This window comes from Alosa pseudoharengus, unplaced genomic scaffold (assembly GCF_046254945.1).
Source record: "Alosa pseudoharengus isolate Yale_2024_CS ecotype anadromous, Long Island Sound unplaced genomic scaffold, YU_APseudo_1.1 YU_APseudo_1.1_scf_6, whole genome shotgun sequence".
In the NCBI taxonomy this organism is placed as follows: Eukaryota; Metazoa; Chordata; class Actinopteri; order Clupeiformes; family Clupeidae; genus Alosa; species Alosa pseudoharengus.
Genome location: NW_027468848.1, coordinates 22,115,953 through 22,133,646, shown reverse-complemented (window position 1 = coordinate 22,133,646; position 17,694 = coordinate 22,115,953). Strand labels below are relative to the sequence as shown.

Sequence of the window (17,694 nt, the reverse complement as noted above, 5' to 3'; positions counted from 1 at the left end):
TCTGGTGCTGATTTGCTCCTGGTTCTGTCGACTGACTGTGAATTGAAGGTGCTCTCTCTGTTGCAGCAGAAGTAGTCTACCAAGACTGGGCATGGGTTGGCCTTTCATGCTGAAGAGCTACAGCGCTGGTGGCCAAACCCAAGATTGGATAACTTATGCCTAAGCCAACTGTATGAGCTGCACAACGTAGATATGCTATCTGATGCGTACCTACTACAGTTGTCTCGACCAGTGTTAACTGCGCACATTGGCATTACAGGTTTTAATCACTTTGCATTAATTGTCAGTAAAAAGGGTGTCAGGGTGTCAGTAAAAACAATCTATGCTAATTTATTAGACAGTTACTGTTTTGAGGCAGACACTTCGTGACTGTGAAGTTTTTTCTGATCCGACTTGCTCCACATGACCCTCGATGTCCGGCGTGTCGCAGCTGGTCGCAGCATAAACTGAGATTCTACGTCATATTCTCTCTCTTTCCCCCGCAGTCCTCCGACGGAGAGGTACAACCGTCAGGTATCTGCAACCGAGGCTGTCTTGAATCGGGGAACCGAACCAACAGCCAAAATGGTGAGATATACGATTTAAATAACTTAAATTAGGCTGCTGCATTTTAAGAAGATTGTTAAACGATACGTGAATTCGTATAATTGTAGTACCCTAGAGTGTTTTGGAAAAACAGTGGTTGTCTACCTACCTATCTATTCAATGACGTAATTGTATAACATGCGTGTGACTATTATGCGCACTTGAACTTGGACACGCGTAATGTCCGAAAACAATTTCATGAAGGATATGACTTTCATTCCTTATTAGTCAGAAAAACTATAACAAAACTAAAACAAGTGAATGTGTCGCCACATCATTTTGGTGATCATGACACAGGCTAGTGATCGATCATTGAACATTTCGAATAAAGGGTTTTTAAACACATCGAGTCCAAAACTGCCCACATTTATAATGTTTTCTAATCTTGCAATTGGTTTGAGGCCTGTCCATGCAGCGAATATAGACACCGGAATACCGTTACCCCATGTTATAAATAGTCCGTTAACGCCCACTGTTCCAGGAGATGTGCGTATTAAAGTTTCATGTCCACAGATTGGGCAAGGGAGACGTCTCAGTCATCCTGACGATATTTCAGTGGCCATGTTTATGTGACCAAATGACCTAGCTTCTAGACATGTATTAGCTACAGGCATGGAGTCTGCGAGATATTGCAGCATATATTCAGCAGCAGATAGGCTACATATTAGAAAACTCCGCAGTCCGTTTCAGACAATGTTTGAAGGTGGGTCAAATAGCACCCCCCACGGCAAGTGGTGGGCTACCTCTTTTAATACGGCTTGTTTTTCGTCCTCAGGTGAACTTTACAGTAGACCAGATCCGTGAGATCATGGACAAAAAGTCCAACATCAGGAACATGTCAGTGATCGCCCATGTGGACCATGGAAAATCAACTTTGACCGATTCCCTAGTGAGCAAGGCTGGCATCATCGCCTCAGCGCGCGCTGGGGAGACCAGATTCACTGACACAAGAAAGGATGAACAAGAGAGATGCATCACCATCAAATCCACGTATGTGTCTCATCAGGTTAAAAGGTCATATTGGAGGAGGTTGTTTACTTGGTGAACACGTGAGATGACACCACTTTAAAAGTGTGGATTAATTATACTTGATAATAGTGAACATCAGTTGCTGTTTCACAGTTGATTGACTTATAACCATTGTGTTTTAGAACAATATTAATAATTGTATTGCCTTGTGTTGATATTTCATTTTTTGTTGACATGCTTAACATGTACAGTATGTAGACCTGCACATTTGGCAACAATAAACATTTAAATGTACAGGCCTTTATAACAGGCATGAACAATTTTCCACAGGTAACCCAAGCATTAAGAACGAAAGGAAACTCCCAAATAGTTTCTGTTTTTGACGTCACCGCACCTTGTCCGCGGTTAACAGTCCTGTTGTGTGTCACCCCTCCCTGCAGAGCTATTTCTCTGTACTATGAGCTCAGTGAAAATGACATGGCCTTCATCAAACAAAGCAAGGATGGCTGTGGTTTCCTCATTAACCTGATTGACTCTCCTGGTCACGTCGATTTCTCGTCCGAAGTGACTGCTGCTCTGCGCGTCACTGACGGTGCTCTTGTAGTAGTAGACTGTGTATCAGGTATGATGGCACCGACCCTTGAGTTGTATGTGTCTGTTATAGCTGTGCACTGTGAGCCTTGAGCCTCTCTTACTGCTAAGCATAAAGCAAGGCATGCATGCGCAACACAGTAATGCACTGACACAATGATGTTGGAGAATATTTAAAAAAAAAAAAAAAGCTTTCGGATGACTGTCAGATTGGTATTGAGAATTTGTCCCTAGTCAGCATGGGAAAGGTGCAGTGCATCTCAGATGATCAAAAAATCATGGCAAGTAAACTGGATCACTGCAATGCGATTCCAATAACTGCTTCCATCAATACCAACTGATATTTGGGCTGACCTTAAAATAAGTTGGGGTAAGATCAACCAGTAATTGTGTTTATGTAGCAACATATACATGATTAATACTGAGGACTGTCATGGAAACATAAATAGGCTGGTTTGGAGACATATCAGGAACATTTCAGTGATCATTTGATCATTCAGTGTGTAATTGCATTCTGCGGTTCTGCTGAGATGCTTTGCCATGTAATGACACACTTGAACTAACCCACAGTCACACAATATTTGCATCCTATATTGACAGCACTTCTCTCTCTCTCTCTCTGGTAGGTGTGTGTGTGCAGACAGAGACTGTGTTGAGACAGGCCATTGCCGAGAGGATCAGGCCTGTTCTGATGATGAACAAGATGGACCGCGCATTGCTCGAGCTGCAGTTGGAGCCCGATGAGCTTTTCCAGACCTTCCAACGCATCGTGGAGAATGTGAACGTCATCATCTCTACCTATGGAGAGGGGGAGCACGGACCAATGGGCAACATCATGGTCAGCAGCTTTGACTTGGCAGCTTTTACAATACTGTCCAAAAGCTTCTCTCAGTCCTGCCTCTTACAGCATTGCCCATTATTTCACTCTTTTGATTTGAAATAAAGGACCAGCAAACAGTGCTGTACTAAAATGTGCAGTTTTTGTTGATCATACTGTATATTGAACATTCTCTTCTTTATACTCTTTGAGTGCTGCTCATTCTGAAAATAAGCTTAAACATGTACCGGTACAATACATTAACATTTACAATACATTACAATAACATTTTTCTCTTGATGTGATAGAACTGCAAAAACAGCAAAAAGATAATGGCTGACTTCATAGATACATGATACATTATTTGGATATTTAGATTAATAAACAGAAGCCTGACATGTTCCTTGTTCATGTACAGTATGCATAATCTCTGTAGTAACTGTATCTTGGCATGTGTTTCCACTTCAGGTGGACCCTGTGGCGGGTACAGTTGGATTTGGCTCAGGTCTTCACGGCTGGGCGTTCACTCTGAAGCAGTTTGCCGAAATGTATGTGGCCAAATTTACTGCCAAGAGTGACAAGAAAGGCCAGCTCACACCCCCAGAGCGTGCCAAGAAAGTGGAGGACATGATGAAGAAGCTCTGGGGAGATAAGTATGTTCTGCTCATAAAGCCTCTAAAATCCTGTGTCTGGTGGTGTCTATGTTTCATTTATATTATTTATGTATACATGCACAATTGATAGTATGGTGACTGATTAAGGTCTTGGTGGTTAATATGCTGGTATTTTATGATGGGTTATGATGAGTAATAGGTTTTCTAGTGTTTTATTTTCATTGTTTCTATTTAATTTAATAGATACTTTGATCCAGCTAACGGGAAGTTCAGCAAAACTGGCAACAATGCAGAGGGCAAGAAACTCCCGCGTACATTCTGCCAACTAGTCTTGGATCCTATTTTTAAGGTATGTGTTTTACTAACTATTTACTGAAACACATACAACATCCGATTGAATCTGTTTCAGCCTTCACCTTTTCCATTGAAAACTCACTAGTTCTTCTGTTTGTGAAGGTTTTCGATGCCATCATGAATTTCAACAAGGAGGAAACCCAGAAGCTGATTGAGAAACTTGACGTGAAGCTTGATGTCGATGACAGGGAAAAGGAAGGGAAACCCCTTCTGAAGGTGAGAAAGAGAACAAAAGACAAAAAAGTGATGTAAAGAACAAGAACTGACTGACATTGATGTGCATCACTATGGTCAAACCCCAACCCAGTATTTCTCTCTGCCTTCCAGGCAGTGATGCGTCGCTGGCTGCCAGCAGGCGATGCCCTGCTCCAGATGATCACCATTCACCTTCCTTCCCCAGTCACAGCCCAGAAGTACCGCTGCGAGCTGCTCTACGAGGGTCCTGGTGACGATGAGGCTGCAATGGGTCAGTGTTTAGTGTACTCCACTGCTCATTCACCACTTACCTCGCATGAAATGACTGGACACACATACAATGATTACTGTAGCTCATTGAAATAGACAGTGGAGTGTCCTAGAGTAGGGTACTATTTACCATATTACACTTACTGTCAATAATGTCAGTAATATTGTTTTCCAATAGGTATTAAAAACTGTGATTCAAAAGCACCTCTGATGATGTACATCTCTAAAATGGTGCCCACCACCGACAAAGGCCGGTTCTATGCCTTCGGTCGTGTCTTCTCTGGCATGGTGGCCACAGGACAGAAGGTCCGCCTCATGGGGCCGAACTACACACCTGGCAAGAAGGAGGATCTGTATATAAAGCCAATCCAGAGGTTTGTTCTTAAATATTGTGTGTACTGTCTTCGAAATCTAGAATTGAAGATCTCACACAACCAGTATTTGCTTGGTGAACTTTTAATTGTATTTCACAGAGCACAGCCTTTAGGGTAGTCCTTTGATATACTTCTTCAACAAACCTCCCCTGATTCCTCTTAACACAGAACTATTCTCATGATGGGACGCTATGTGGAGCCCATCGAAGACGTGCCCTGTGGCAACATCGTGGGCTTGGTCGGAGTTGACCAGTACCTGGTGAAGACAGGCACCATCTCCACATTTGAACATGCACACAACTTGCGTGTCATGAAGTTCAGCGTTAGCCCTGTGGTGAGAGTGGCTGTGGAGGCCAAGAACCCCGCTGACCTGCCCAAGCTGGTGGAGGGCCTGAAGCGTCTGGCCAAGTCTGACCCCATGGTCCAGGTTAGTAGGAGCCTAGCTGGTGTCAGGGACAACCCCAAACTGGTTGGAGATATGTTGAGATTCAAAGTAAGTTGTGTATCTTTCTGATAGTGTATCATTGAGGAGTCTGGTGAGCACATTGTGGCCGGTGCTGGAGAGTTGCATCTGGAGATCTGCTTGAAAGACCTGGAGGAAGACCATGCCTGTATTCCTCTCAAGGTTGGAAAGCTTGTTGTGTAGCCTACTTTCCTCATTTTGAAATGGTCATGGCAGATGACACTTTATGCACTCTCCATTTTCCACAGAAATCTGACCCGGTGGTGTCATACCGTGAGACAGTTAGCGAAGAATCCGATCAAGTTTGCTTGTCCAAGTCCCCCAACAAGCACAACCGCCTGTACATGAAGGCCAAACCCTTCCCTGACGGATTGGCGGAGGACATTGACAAGGGCGACGTGTCCTCACGACAGGAGCTGAAGACGCGTGCTCGATACCTCGCCGAGAAGTACGAGTGGGATGTGGGCGAGGCCCGCAAGATTTGGTGCTTCGGCCCAGACGGTACTGGACCCAACATCCTGCTTGATGTGACCAAAGGAGTTCAGTACCTGAATGAGATCAAAGACAGTGTTGTAGCAGGTTTTCAGTGGGCAACCAAAGAAGTGAGTTAGACGCACCATTTGTGAATAATACTCCAGCAATGCATACATTCTCCAGAATGATGTGGTCCTTGGTAGTTGTGGAGGCACACTTTTAATGAGAGAACTTTGTCATCTTCCAGGGTGTTCTCTGTGAGGAGAACATGCGTGCAACACGATTCGACATTCATGATGTCACTCTGCATGCTGATGCCATCCATAGAGGTGGTGGCCAGATCATTCCCACAGCCCGCAGGGTTCTGTACGCTTCTGCGCTGACAGCACAACCAAGGCTGATGGAACCCATTTATCTGGTGGAGATCCAGGTAATTTCAGTTGCTGTTACACACATGTACCTGTCCCTTAACCACTGCACTTCAACAGTACCAACATAAGAACTCTACTACCGTAACTATTAGCCGCGGCTTGTACATTGATTTTGCAAAATTTCTTCAGCTATGAGGTTAATACACAGGGGCAGTTAATATGGTATTAATATGGGTTTGTTTCTTTTAACTTAGATAAAACACTGTCCTGCAGCTTATACACAATGCGGCTAATACACAGAAAATTACTGTGCATAAAGATGCTCCACTAGTAATATACTGTATATTGCTGCTAAACTGTTCATTTGTCGTTTCAGTGTCCAGAGCAAGTTGTTGGAGGAATCTATGGTGTCCTGAATAGGAAACGAGGGCATGTGTTTGAGGAGTCCCAAGTTGCAGGAACACCTATTTTCATTGTTAAGGCCTTCCTCCCTGTAAACGAGTCTTTTGGTAAGTTTGATCAAGTGCTATCAGTAACCCCAAATGGGGTTACTGGGGGGCAGTGATAAGATGAAAGCAAAGAAAAAACACAAGTTAAGAGTTCAAGTATGTTACATATAAATATTTATTTTCCACCAGGGTTCACAGCAGACCTGAGGTCCAACACAGGTGGCCAAGCCTTTCCCCAATGTGTCTTTGACCACTGGCAGATTCTCCCAGGTGATCCCTATGACGCCGCCAGCAAGCCATGCCAGGTTGTGGTTGAGACACGTAAACGCAAGGGCCTTAAGGAAGGAATCCCAGCTCTTGACAACTTCCTGGACAAACTGTGATCACCATGACAGTCCAGAATACATCTGGCCAATGTAGATCTTGCTTATTACATGTAAAATAATAAAAGAAAATACAGAAAAATAATACAGAAGTGTACGGGTGAACGTTTACAGTATAAAACAAAAAATTAAAGAAAGAAAAAAGGACAGTGTTAAGTATTGTAATATCAACAGCAAATAAAACTTAGCACCATATTTTGTGTTCCATGGCCAATTCATAATTCTAAATGATAACATGGCTTCCATGCTTAGTTTGGCTAGATGGCATTTCAACTATACAATTGCTTCTTGTAGCAGTTTGTTACGATCGAAAGCACAAAAGAAACCTTGATGTAAATTCCACAAGTTGACCAGGTTTGTGACGGCTTGTTTTACGCAACTGTTTCTGATACACAATCTGTTACAGACAGGTCATAATAAAAACATGAGGGCATTTAATTTTTAAGGACAATTTTTGTTAAATGAAACCTTAGTCTCAATGGTTAAAAAGACTAAATAGTTATAAAGGAGGGCTTGAGTATCAATATTCATATTTGACACAACCAAATGTAGACATGCTTTCACTTGTAATTAAATGTATGGCTCATATCCAGTAAGACATTTTGGATTTCTTTCTTTTAATGTGGCACCATTTGTCAAATCTGTAACCGCTCCTACACACAGTTGCGTTCCGTCAACGCATGCCAGTGGGTGTTCCCAACGGTAGCTATGCAAATGATTTGAAGTATAACAGTAATTTGATTGGTTGGTGCCATCAGTCGATTGGCTTGATTGGCCGGTGCCGTCTGTCGGTGCAGTAACAGCTGAACTTCTCAACGCGAGTGACGGGAGAAACGGATGGGATGCGTCTTCAGCACTGCAACGCACGCAACTGTTTGTAAGAGCCGTAACAGTTCATGTGGCGCTCACATGTCAGTGATGCAGCAAGAATGACAAGTCTACAAATACAATAACCATGTGACTACAGGTCGTTCTGTTCTTGCTTTTTGCGGATTACGACAGACTGAATCCCTTTCAACATCATAATGCTTGCTGGGAAAAGGTACATACAATGTTATTACAAATATCCCAATTTAATAGTGCTCTTGACATTGTGATGGTGCAAGCGAGCACCACAAAACAGGAATCTATGGAAACATCACTTGTCAAGTGTTCTCTTAGTATGCCATCAAGTACACTATACTGCTTGGGTCAGCAGAGGGCAGTTCCCAAATGTAGTGTGGAAACAAGGTTATTACATTTAAATTATTTGAATAGCTTCAAAAGGGAAGCAACGGTGGCCCTTTAAGTCTCTTGGTGAAATAGAAGATAGCATGTGATGTATTACAAAGTTCTTTTCACATGTCCACATATAAAATAAACCCAGGAACAAACTATTAAAAACAGCTGAATTGATGCAATACAACAGGGCACAATCTGGACCATCAACAGTTCATACGTAAATGTACAATATTTAAATGACGAGACATTTTATTGCTGGAACTAAAGTAGAACCGAAAGAATGAGAACGTTTCACTGCATGAATTGTAGAGAACTAGGTAACATAAAATAAAACAGAAATCAGCTGCCGAAGAAAGCCTGCACTGAACATTCACGGAGCTGCGTGTGCATTGAGCACGGTTGCGACGTGTCCAGCATTCATCGTCCTTGCACTCAAAGCTTGTGAGTTCCACCTGTCCCATCAGAAAGGCAACGTACAAAAAAAAAAGTTCTCGTTACATCATCGTTGTCATAATCATGAATAACCCTTGGCTGGTGCGAGTGAGTGACAGCCCTATAATCAGTTCTAGGGCCTCATAGTCCAGGGCTTGGGTTGGTTGGGGGAGGTCCTTTAGAGTGGCCCTTCTGCTCCAGGCTAGTGGAGAGCAGGAAGGCGGTGGCTTTGAGTGAACTTTAGTCAAGTGAGATGATGTCGGAGATGCTGGTGGCCGTTCCCCCTGTGATGACGCCCGTCTCGTGGCTGGAGCTGGTGCTGTGCGTGTTGGCGACCGTCTCGTACTGACTCGAGGACGACACCAGGCTCCCGCTGGTGGTGGCACTCTGGAGGCTGCTGGACAGGTTGTCCAGGAACATGGGCGCCCGATAATGCTGTGGAGCAGAGAGCAACACCCACATGGAATGTAAGAAATAAATACTTTCCCAACATTTCAAAGCACATACTCAGAAGTGAGTACATCCCCCCCCCCCCCCCCAACAGTCTTTTCCCATTCATGTACTCAAAGGGATTCTACATTAGGCCAATCACATACCTGTGGGTCTCCTTGAATTAAAGAAAACAAATCCAGACCTAAAGGATGAAAATGAAATAATGAAGTTGTATTCCACAGACTTTGTGATTACACTCAAGTTTTGCATTAAAAACAACAACAACAAAAAACATGAGCAAACCTTGCATATCTGCAGGAATAGTGGACAGGGCTGAATGATGGTATGGTACTGCATAGTCTGCCAAGGAGGACGCCAGGTAAGTTGGGTCCAGACCCTGCACATTTGGCACCCGCACAGCTGGGGGCTGATAGGCCAACACCCTGAATAAATAAAAAACAAACAAACCATTACCACCTAAAGACCACCCGCACATTACACGAGTGTTCTTTACAACACTAGAAGGGCTCTCAGAGACTGCAGAACTCCACCAAGACCAAATACCACATCTCCCAATGTTAACGAAAGTAAAACTATAGAGTGCATAAATACATTTACAAGGCAGCGGTGGCGCTTTCAACCACTAGCCAGACAGCTCACCCCTTTCCATGCATGTCCTCCGGTTTGGACATGTACACACAGCGTCTTTTGTGGGGAGGCTCCACATCCTGTTCGTCCTCCGAGGAACTGTCCAGGGTCAGGTCAATCACATCAGCTTTCTTGGAGCTGCTCACCTCGCCGTGAGGTATCACGGCACACTGCCGCACAGGTGCAGAACCTACCAGGTGCACACAGGTGTTACTTCTTATACTCCTAATGTGGAATTGATGGTTCAGTAGTAAGTGAACAATGTGTGAGTTCATGAGTGGCTGTTAATGCAAGTGCATGTGTGGGCTTCTCACTTTCAACTTTGGGGATGGATGGTGACGACACTTTTAGCGCCTCCTTCTTTGGTCTCATGGGACACCACGTCCCATCCTCTTGGAACTTTATTTCATCGACATCCGTACAATCGTTTAAGATCTCCATAAACAGCCTAGACAGGGGAAATGACCACTTATTTAAACTGCTGTTCAGTGGAACACCCTACACTCAAGGACTCGCAATCGTGTGGCTCACCCATCTATAATGAGGCTCTCGTAAGTGGCCTTCTTGTCACACACTGGGCAGATCCAGGTGGGCTTCTTCTCATTCATCTGCAGGTAGAGCGCCGCGTCGAAACATTGCAGGTGGGAGCAGGTGACGGCTCGACATGGCACGGTGAGGCGCATCTTCCCAAGCTGCGCACAAATAATGAGTCATCATGTGAAGGAGCCAATACGATAAATGTACAAAAGTGGACATAAATGCAGAGGGGACAGACACTTACTGGGCACATAAGGGAGACTCGTAAACTGGTTGTGGCAACTTCACTATCAGGATCTGCAGTGAGCTTCTCTTTAACTGCAGAAGAGAAGAGTAGATTTCAATTGAAAAGAGAAATCTGAGCCACTATTTACAAACTGTAGCAAGAGGTAGCACTTAAGGTGTGGAATTACAGGAACAAGATGTTTGAATGTTGCTGCCCTCTACTGAATACCACAGGGAATACAAGTCAAGAGAAAGGGGTCTACACACTGTCAATTAACGATAACCAAGTATTTCAAAAGGCAAAGCAGTCTTTTGGGTGATACTAAAAGTCACTTACGTTTTTGTGAGTTTGTGACTATCCAGAATTTTGAACATTTATTCGTAACCACTGAAACTTTTGAGAAGAATCTAGGAAATGGGGGATATATTTAAGAAAGGAAACAGAAGTCCAATTTTTTTGTTTTACAGAACGTTTTGGTCACATTATGATCTCTACTTGGATGTATAAAAACAAAATCTATAAGGTACCTACCTAAAACCACATAAAGCCCCAACTCAGTTTTCAAACAAAGGTGATTACAATGAACCAATGTGTAGGTACAGCCTCAAAGCCTGAATTCTACATGGCTCTTGGAATGATCCTCAATCAAAAATAAAAACAAAACTATGCAAATCACTCTAGGTGGTGTATGTGTGGTGTATTAAACTATAACATTATTCATGTAACTAGAAATAATACATGAAAAATCATGTATTAAACTCAGATTACTGCACTTTTTATTGCCTGATGCTGTGCCAACAATGACCTGCATAGGTGATCCGTTTCGGTTAAACCTTCCAGCAGATTTCTGTATCCGTGCCATGTGTTATATTGTGCATGGTTAGAATAATTACTCATTGCAGTCTACCTAGGTCACCTTCCAGTACATTTCTGTATCAGTGCCATGTGTAATATTGTGCATGGTTAGAATCATTACTCAATGCTCGTGAATGGTCAGGGTTCCGTATCCCCTTCATTTTCAGCCTCTGTAACAGCAACGGAGAGGTCAACTGCCTCACAAGGTACACCGACATGGAGTAGGTCTGCAAAACACACAAAACATGACTAATTAAGTAAAAAAAAAAAATAAAAAACACCTTCAAAGTGTGACTTCAAACTACAGAATAGACACAACACAACACTTATATAACACTTTGAAGTAGCAAACGGACTAGGAGGCTACTTTTTACGGTATTTGAGCGGACACATAGACAGAACCGATTACAACACTCCTCAACCTCCTACCTGGGGACGAAGGCAATAAGAAAAATGTTTATACCTTTCCAATTTCTGGTGCCCATGTGACAGAAATCTGATTGGGGACGGCAGAAGACAGTCTGACGAGTGATGTTATGTTCAAAGGCCTCCCTGGTCTTTTCTGTTCCACTCCATTTTTAGGGGGTGGTGCAAACCCCTTGAAATCAACAACAACAACAACAACAGAGAAAACGTTTAAATAATTCATGGCTGCTTTCTAAATGTTCTTTCAGTTTCCCTTTCCATTTTTAGTCTTCCAAGTGCAACGTAGAGATGATCTCACACATATTGCCAAAATAAATTTTAGCAGGATCTGGTGTTTCATTATCCGTTATCATTTTAGACAGTCTCTTGGAATAGAATAAAAGCTTATTAATGGCGTTTATTGTTCCACTTACAGGTAGTGGGAAGAGCTTTCCGTTGACTTTGATACATAGGCTGTTTGGATAATTATCCTCTTGAGGACAGCTGGTCTCCGAAAGGCAAAACCTAGCATAGAAAACACAGATCATGAACATATTCTGAAAGAACTTGTTGAATAATTAATTATGTCTCAGTATAAGATTCTCAGTCTTGCCAAATTAGTAATTACTAGTGCAGTGCCCATTAAAATATGCCATTCCTGTAGAAAACCTGTAGCCCAATAACATGCTCGCATGTATGCCTGCTTAAAAAATAGATAGGATGATAGGGAAAAAACAATAAGCTAAGCATTCAATAATGAATACTGAATATTATATTATAATATAGTAGCCTATAATTAATGTGACATAAGCCAAACAGCTGTTTTGAGGTAAGGCTATACGTTTATTGTTAAGCTTATTGAGTAACTTCCTGATTGAGAAGACAAAGCATTTTGTGGAATGATGCATCATCGTATGATATTTGCAACGATGTGACTCAACAATCTCTGGTAGCCTTTATAGTGACATGTCGCTCTGTCTGCCACTCGTCGTCTAGCTGTGTGGCATTACGAAACGTCCTTAAATTCGGGACCATTAGCCTAGTTTCAATCGCTTGTTTCAATTTGGGAACTTGCAGTCGGAATTGTCGTTTGTTTATTCAAAGTCTCAAGTCCAAAGTAGCCTGGGCTATTCGAAGTGTCAGTTTATTGCACGTCATTTTGAATAGCCACTGCATACTGTTTTATGGCGTGTTGTTTCGTGGAAACCATTTTATGCAAGCAAACTGTATACAAGGAGTCTTTATTGTTGAGGTCAGACATGGTAATCATTAGCCTGGGTGCCAGCCAAACTTAGCCCCCCCTACAACATTTGAGGTCGGGAAGTTCGGTCTGGCATTGTTCCGTTGCGGAGAAACTATGCTCGAACCAGCTGTTCCGACCAATCAAATCGGGCTTTACGATGATAGACAAGTGAGCAACAGCGCCTTAACATGTTTGTAGCATATCGGTGTTCAACGGAATTATTTTTAAAAACGGAGGGGAAATATCAGTTTTTCCTAATAGCCTACCCTGCTACGTATCTCTTAGATTTCGCTAACGAGTGTTGTAGGTAGTGATGTAACGGTATGAAAATGTACGGTTATAGTGACCAAAATGATCATGGTTTTCGGTATTATCGCGATATTTTTAAAAGTTTGTTCAATATTTTCAGAAAGCACTGATAGGCCTACACAAGCTGAACTAGTTTCAAAAAGTGTCCTGTTCACTTTTTCCTTGGTCATGTTTAATTGGCTATGTGCTTATAGCTTAACTTACCCTACCATGACTTGGAGTTTGCTATTTCTATTATTTCGATCCAATGAGTGAGACCAAGGTAATTGTTCAAAATAAAACTTTAGGCTACTGTCTTCTCCTGATAACGTGAGTGGGATGGATTTAATGTGGACGCAAACATAAAAATACGGCTACATGATACAGTGCACATTTTGCGGTGAAAATGTTCCGCCTTTTAAAATCAGGTGTAGACTAATCCGAATCGCAGTTAAAACCATCAGACAACAGAATCAGTAGGGTACCAGTTATGTTTCATTGTACCAGGCCTACTGTATGTCAGAAGCAGGCTCGATGAAGCTGGGAAGGATTAAACACACGGTTTCCACACCGCGGTAATCAACCATGATAATTATGATATTTTAAATGAAAACGGTAATTGTTAGTCAACATTTTTATCGCGGTTTACCATTATACCGGTAATGGTTACATCCCTAGTTGTAGGAGATATTGACGGCACAATAACTTTTACAAAAGACCAGAAAACAATGTTAAGGCATTTGTGAAGAAGAAGGATGGTTTGTGTGTTCTTCCTACATCTCACGGTAAGCTATTTTGTTGCTCTGATTGGTTAGGTCTATCCAATTGAGTGCAGAGGCATTCCCCCCCTGTATCGGTTAAAAACACGCCCCATAATTACGTCCCAATGGAGCAGTATCAGACTCATATTCTGACTAGAATTTTAGTATGACAACGTCAGGCTAGGTAATCATCCAAATATCTTGCATCTTGACCCATGCTGTGCCCTGATTCAGTGCTGTGCTTCTCCTACCGATATATTGAACGATATCTTGTGCATTACTTGGCACTGCACTTACTCGTGCCCGTAGCAAGACACCTGTCAAGTTTGAAATCAATCGGACTAACGGTTTGAGAGATATGCGAATAACAGATATGCGAGCCTACGGTGCTGTGTGAAAGGGGGAGTGGATAAAGTAGAGCGGAGAAAGCCAACGTGTGCTTCTTTTACCGATATATTTAACTATATCATTTGCATTACTTTACTTGTGCCCGTGGCAAGACACCTGCCACGTTTGAAATCAATCGGACGAACGGTTTGAGAGATATGCGAATAACAGACAGACAGACAAAAGTAATTTATAGATAAGTATGCGCCATGATGACAAGAATGTGTTACCTCAACTGAATTTGGACCATATAGTCTCTTCTGCCACCAGGAAGGAAATCCCTATGCCAAAAAACAAAGTAGAGGTTCAGGTGTGAAGCATACGCATGAAACTGATCGTGCTCTTACTGTTCAATAAAAGGCCTTACCGGGATATGCAAACTTCTCTCACTTGCTGCGGAGTCAAGGCAAAGATGAAGTACTTCTCTTGATGAAACCTCTGAGCAGTACATGGGCCTGCAAATAGCAACATTTGATCAGTAATTGTATTAATCACAAAAACACTGAGCTGAAGAATCACATGAGTGGCTAACAATTACCCAAACTAGAGGGCTTGATCAGGACATCCAGCACATCATAGAACGGAAGTGACTTCATCTGCACATCAGGATGCACAGGAGGCATGAGTGGCGTGCCCTGCTGCATATTTATCGTTGGTTTCGCTTCCGGAAAGAGAGAGGAATCTGGGCTGAGATGCTCCAAGTCCGAGTGCCCAGAACCAGACAGGTCAGTGGCAACAACTGACGTCTCAGCCTCTGCCTGAAAGTAGCTCTGCAGGTTTGCCTTGAAGGCTGCCAAATTAGGAAGACTATCAATTGCCCTTGAATAGCGTCGTCTGTAAAGATCTTTGACTTTGATCTGCACTGCCGGGCTGCATCCACTCTTAAGCATGTGCAAGGCCCTCAGCAGAAGTTCGTGCTTGCGACCACTTTTGTTCTGTCCAGCAAAGCCCAACAACACTTGTAGCTCGGAAACTCGGAAACTTGATACCATGTTCTGCAAAAACAAACGTGAAATGCACACACAGAGGCATTGCATTAACACACATTCAAACATATAACATGGCTACTGTAACCACAGGACACAAGAATAGCAGAGGACATAAGCAAAGCTGTGTCAGATATCAAAACGACAGAACAGAAAGTAACTTGTTATACTGCATTATGTCATCCAAATGTATAGGCTCACATTTTCTTGAACACACAGTATAATAGTAAAAATATACTTCAAAACGTCACAACGTAATTATACAGAACACATGGAGGATTATGACTTCTGGAGAGTATAAGATCCCACCAACACCAGCCCAGACACTGAATGACAGTGACACCAACCCTCCCAAACAATCCCGTTTCAAAATCCCACAGAAGAGTAAGAAAACCCCGACTGACCCTTCATTATATGGTCCATGCTTGATTGTTCTTACGTGTTTATCCATTTTTCTTTTTTAAATCCTTAACAAATGTGACCTAAAAGCATCTAAAATGTTGAGAATAAAGTCCAAGACCCATTAGATTAACAATGAGACATCACACAACGTTTCCAGAATTCCAGAAATTAATGACCAGATCCCACATAAATTTAGAAGGTAGTTCATGGAATCTTGTTCAAAGCATTAACAAACACGCTCACATGATCTTAAAAACTTGAAAGACCACGAACTAATAAGACAAAGGGACCCCCTGCATCTTACCCCCAACAAACATACTAACTTATTTGATTTACTGAAGTTTATATGACCTGCTGGGGTTTGTACAAGCACTCTGCTGTCGAGTCTAGCTAAATAGGGATATAGTGACACAAATACTCAACCATATTTTCACAGGATTTCAGCAATGCATCAGATAAACAAATCCCTATGTATAATCAGGATAGCAAGCTAATCCAACATCAAGAGCTAACGTTAGCAAGCTAAGTGATGGTGGTTGCATGTAAACAATGGCAGAGCTCGCCAACTCTAATGTTAACCAAACCAAGCGAAATTGTTGGCAAGAGTTTGCAATGTTTTTCTAGCTTAAGATATAACGTTATTGTATCTCAGATACATATCAAGTTAACTTGGAAAAACAAAAGTAAAACATGTCAAGGTAAACTAAGAAGAGGCATGTCGGTTAGTTGTTTACCATCACCTGGCTAAGTAGCTAGCCAAATAGCATTGCTAAGTCGCAGGGTCAGAATTTGCCTTGCCCGATTAAAAGAACATTCAAGGAAAAATAAGACAAAATAGCACACGACCACAAGTTGTAGCTTTAGCATAACACTTCACATGGGAGACATTTCCAAAGACTAGATAGACTAAGTTAGCAAGTGCACACCAAACAAACCCGTAACGGGTAATAGAAAAACATACAAAATGCACAGTTGTTAACGTTTGTCTAAAATAACTTGTCAGCTTGCTAGCAGTGTGTCGAAGAATGGCTAGTTATCATAACAAACATTTTCCAGAACAGTGCGGAATTATCAAAACTAGCAACGTCGACCACTAAGATAGCCGTAAGTTAGGAAGTTACTTACCTACCTCACCATCTAATTAAGCTGAATACACCTAGGCTATTTTAGTATTTATAGCAAACTATTCAAAAGTTAACCTTCTAACTTGACTACCGTTTGCTAAGCAGATATGCTAGCTATCTAGCTAGCTGGATAGCGAACCCTGTGATAGATGACAACATTTCCTCTTTTACGCTGGCCTAAAGGTGACCGCCTGATGGTAAAACATGAGCCTCATTGCCCCTTCCGTGAAAAGTGTAGAGCTATAATTTTAGTAAACTAAAAAATTATGTTCTTAACTTACAACAGAGCACTGTAAACTTGAAATAAAGCATTACAGTCGCTAGCTGTCATAACACGTTCGCCTACCCGTAACTCCTCAACATCCGCCATTTTCTGTGGTCATCCTAAACGAATCGGCCGCTGCGCCTCACGTGACTAAGGAATAAATTAATAATGCACCGGCGAAGTTCGTAATTAAAATGTTTTGTAATCTGTAGACAAAAGAACTGCAACTCAGAGTTGAGTTAGACTAACAAACCTGTAGTGCACTGCCAAAATGCAGTGGTAGACTACTTTGTGTATGGTGAAGAGGAAGGTTTTTAACGTCCCAGTTAAATAATAAAAAAAAAGTTGGGAAGGCTACAGACTTTGAATTTATCAGCCATGCTCCGGCCAAATTTGGCCTTGCTTCAACAGTATCATCAATTGCAGAAGATACTAGTACAGTGATTAGCAATATAGGCTACAGAAAGGAGGAGAGTGAGGCTACAGCCTCTCCCTGAACATCAAAGGAGATCGACTTCAGGAAGAAAGGTGGCAATCACGTCCGTCTCTGCATCAATGATTCACCTGTGGAAA

General features: G+C 42.3%; 2 protein-coding genes across 6 annotated transcripts; one reads left to right on the top strand and one right to left on the bottom strand.

The window, feature by feature from the left end:
* Nucleotides 1-376: 376 nt before the first annotated feature.
* eef2l2 (eukaryotic translation elongation factor 2, like 2) lies at nucleotides 377-7,015 on the top strand. 2 transcript variants are annotated; one of them, XM_076270417.1, is made up of 15 exons: nucleotides 377-567; nucleotides 1,361-1,575; nucleotides 1,995-2,176; nucleotides 2,772-2,983; nucleotides 3,431-3,615; nucleotides 3,820-3,925; nucleotides 4,033-4,146; nucleotides 4,258-4,396; nucleotides 4,574-4,769; nucleotides 4,938-5,196; nucleotides 5,287-5,394; nucleotides 5,481-5,834; nucleotides 5,954-6,136; nucleotides 6,454-6,586; nucleotides 6,716-7,015. In XM_076270417.1, the coding sequence occupies exons 1-15, from the start codon at nucleotides 565-567 to the stop codon at nucleotides 6,907-6,909; spliced, it is 2,583 nt and encodes an 860-aa protein (XP_076126532.1). In that variant the 5' UTR covers nucleotides 377-564; the 3' UTR covers nucleotides 6,910-7,015. The 2 variants fall into 2 exon arrangements, with proteins under 2 accessions (XP_076126532.1, XP_076126533.1); XM_076270418.1 differs by lacking the exons at nucleotides 377-567; nucleotides 1,995-2,176 and having other exon boundaries at nucleotides 1,406-1,575.
* pias2 (protein inhibitor of activated STAT, 2) lies at nucleotides 6,715-17,253 on the bottom strand. 4 transcript variants are annotated; one of them, XM_076270422.1, is made up of 15 exons: nucleotides 17,203-17,253; nucleotides 15,735-15,822; nucleotides 14,883-15,339; nucleotides 14,712-14,799; nucleotides 14,575-14,625; nucleotides 12,100-12,190; nucleotides 11,724-11,858; nucleotides 11,382-11,487; nucleotides 10,424-10,497; nucleotides 10,174-10,334; nucleotides 9,957-10,090; nucleotides 9,655-9,832; nucleotides 9,298-9,437; nucleotides 9,159-9,196; nucleotides 6,715-8,997 (listed from the first exon to the last, which is right to left on the bottom strand). In XM_076270422.1, the coding sequence occupies exons 3-15, from the start codon at nucleotides 15,334-15,336 to the stop codon at nucleotides 8,803-8,805; spliced, it is 1,845 nt and encodes a 614-aa protein (XP_076126537.1). In that variant the 5' UTR covers nucleotides 15,337-15,339; nucleotides 15,735-15,822; nucleotides 17,203-17,253; the 3' UTR covers nucleotides 6,715-8,802. The 4 variants fall into 4 exon arrangements, with proteins under 4 accessions (XP_076126537.1, XP_076126534.1, XP_076126536.1 ...); XM_076270419.1 differs by having other exon boundaries at nucleotides 17,138-17,218; XM_076270421.1 differs by having other exon boundaries at nucleotides 16,858-17,216.
* Nucleotides 17,254-17,694: the final 441 nt, after the last annotated feature.

Bases quoted from the DNA above. Each gene is read 5' to 3' on its own strand.
- eef2l2 (XM_076270417.1), top strand. The intron at 3,616-3,819 runs GTATGTTCTGCT...TTAATTTAATAG, and splicing joins AAGAAGCTCTGGGGAGATAA to ATACTTTGATCCAGCTAACG. The intron at 4,147-4,257 runs GTGAGAAAGAGA...TCTGCCTTCCAG, and splicing joins AAGGGAAACCCCTTCTGAAG to GCAGTGATGCGTCGCTGGCT.
- pias2 (XM_076270422.1), bottom strand. From the start codon at position 15,336: ATGGTATCAAGTTTCCGAGTTTCCGAGCTACAAGTGTTGTTGGGCTTT. The intron at 11,859-12,099 runs GTAAGTGGAACA...GTTGATTTCAAG, and splicing joins GAAAGCTCTTCCCACTACCT to GGGTTTGCACCACCCCCTAA. The intron at 10,091-10,173 runs GTGAGCCACACG...TCCCCTGTCTAG, and splicing joins GAGAGCCTCATTATAGATGG to GCTGTTTATGGAGATCTTAA.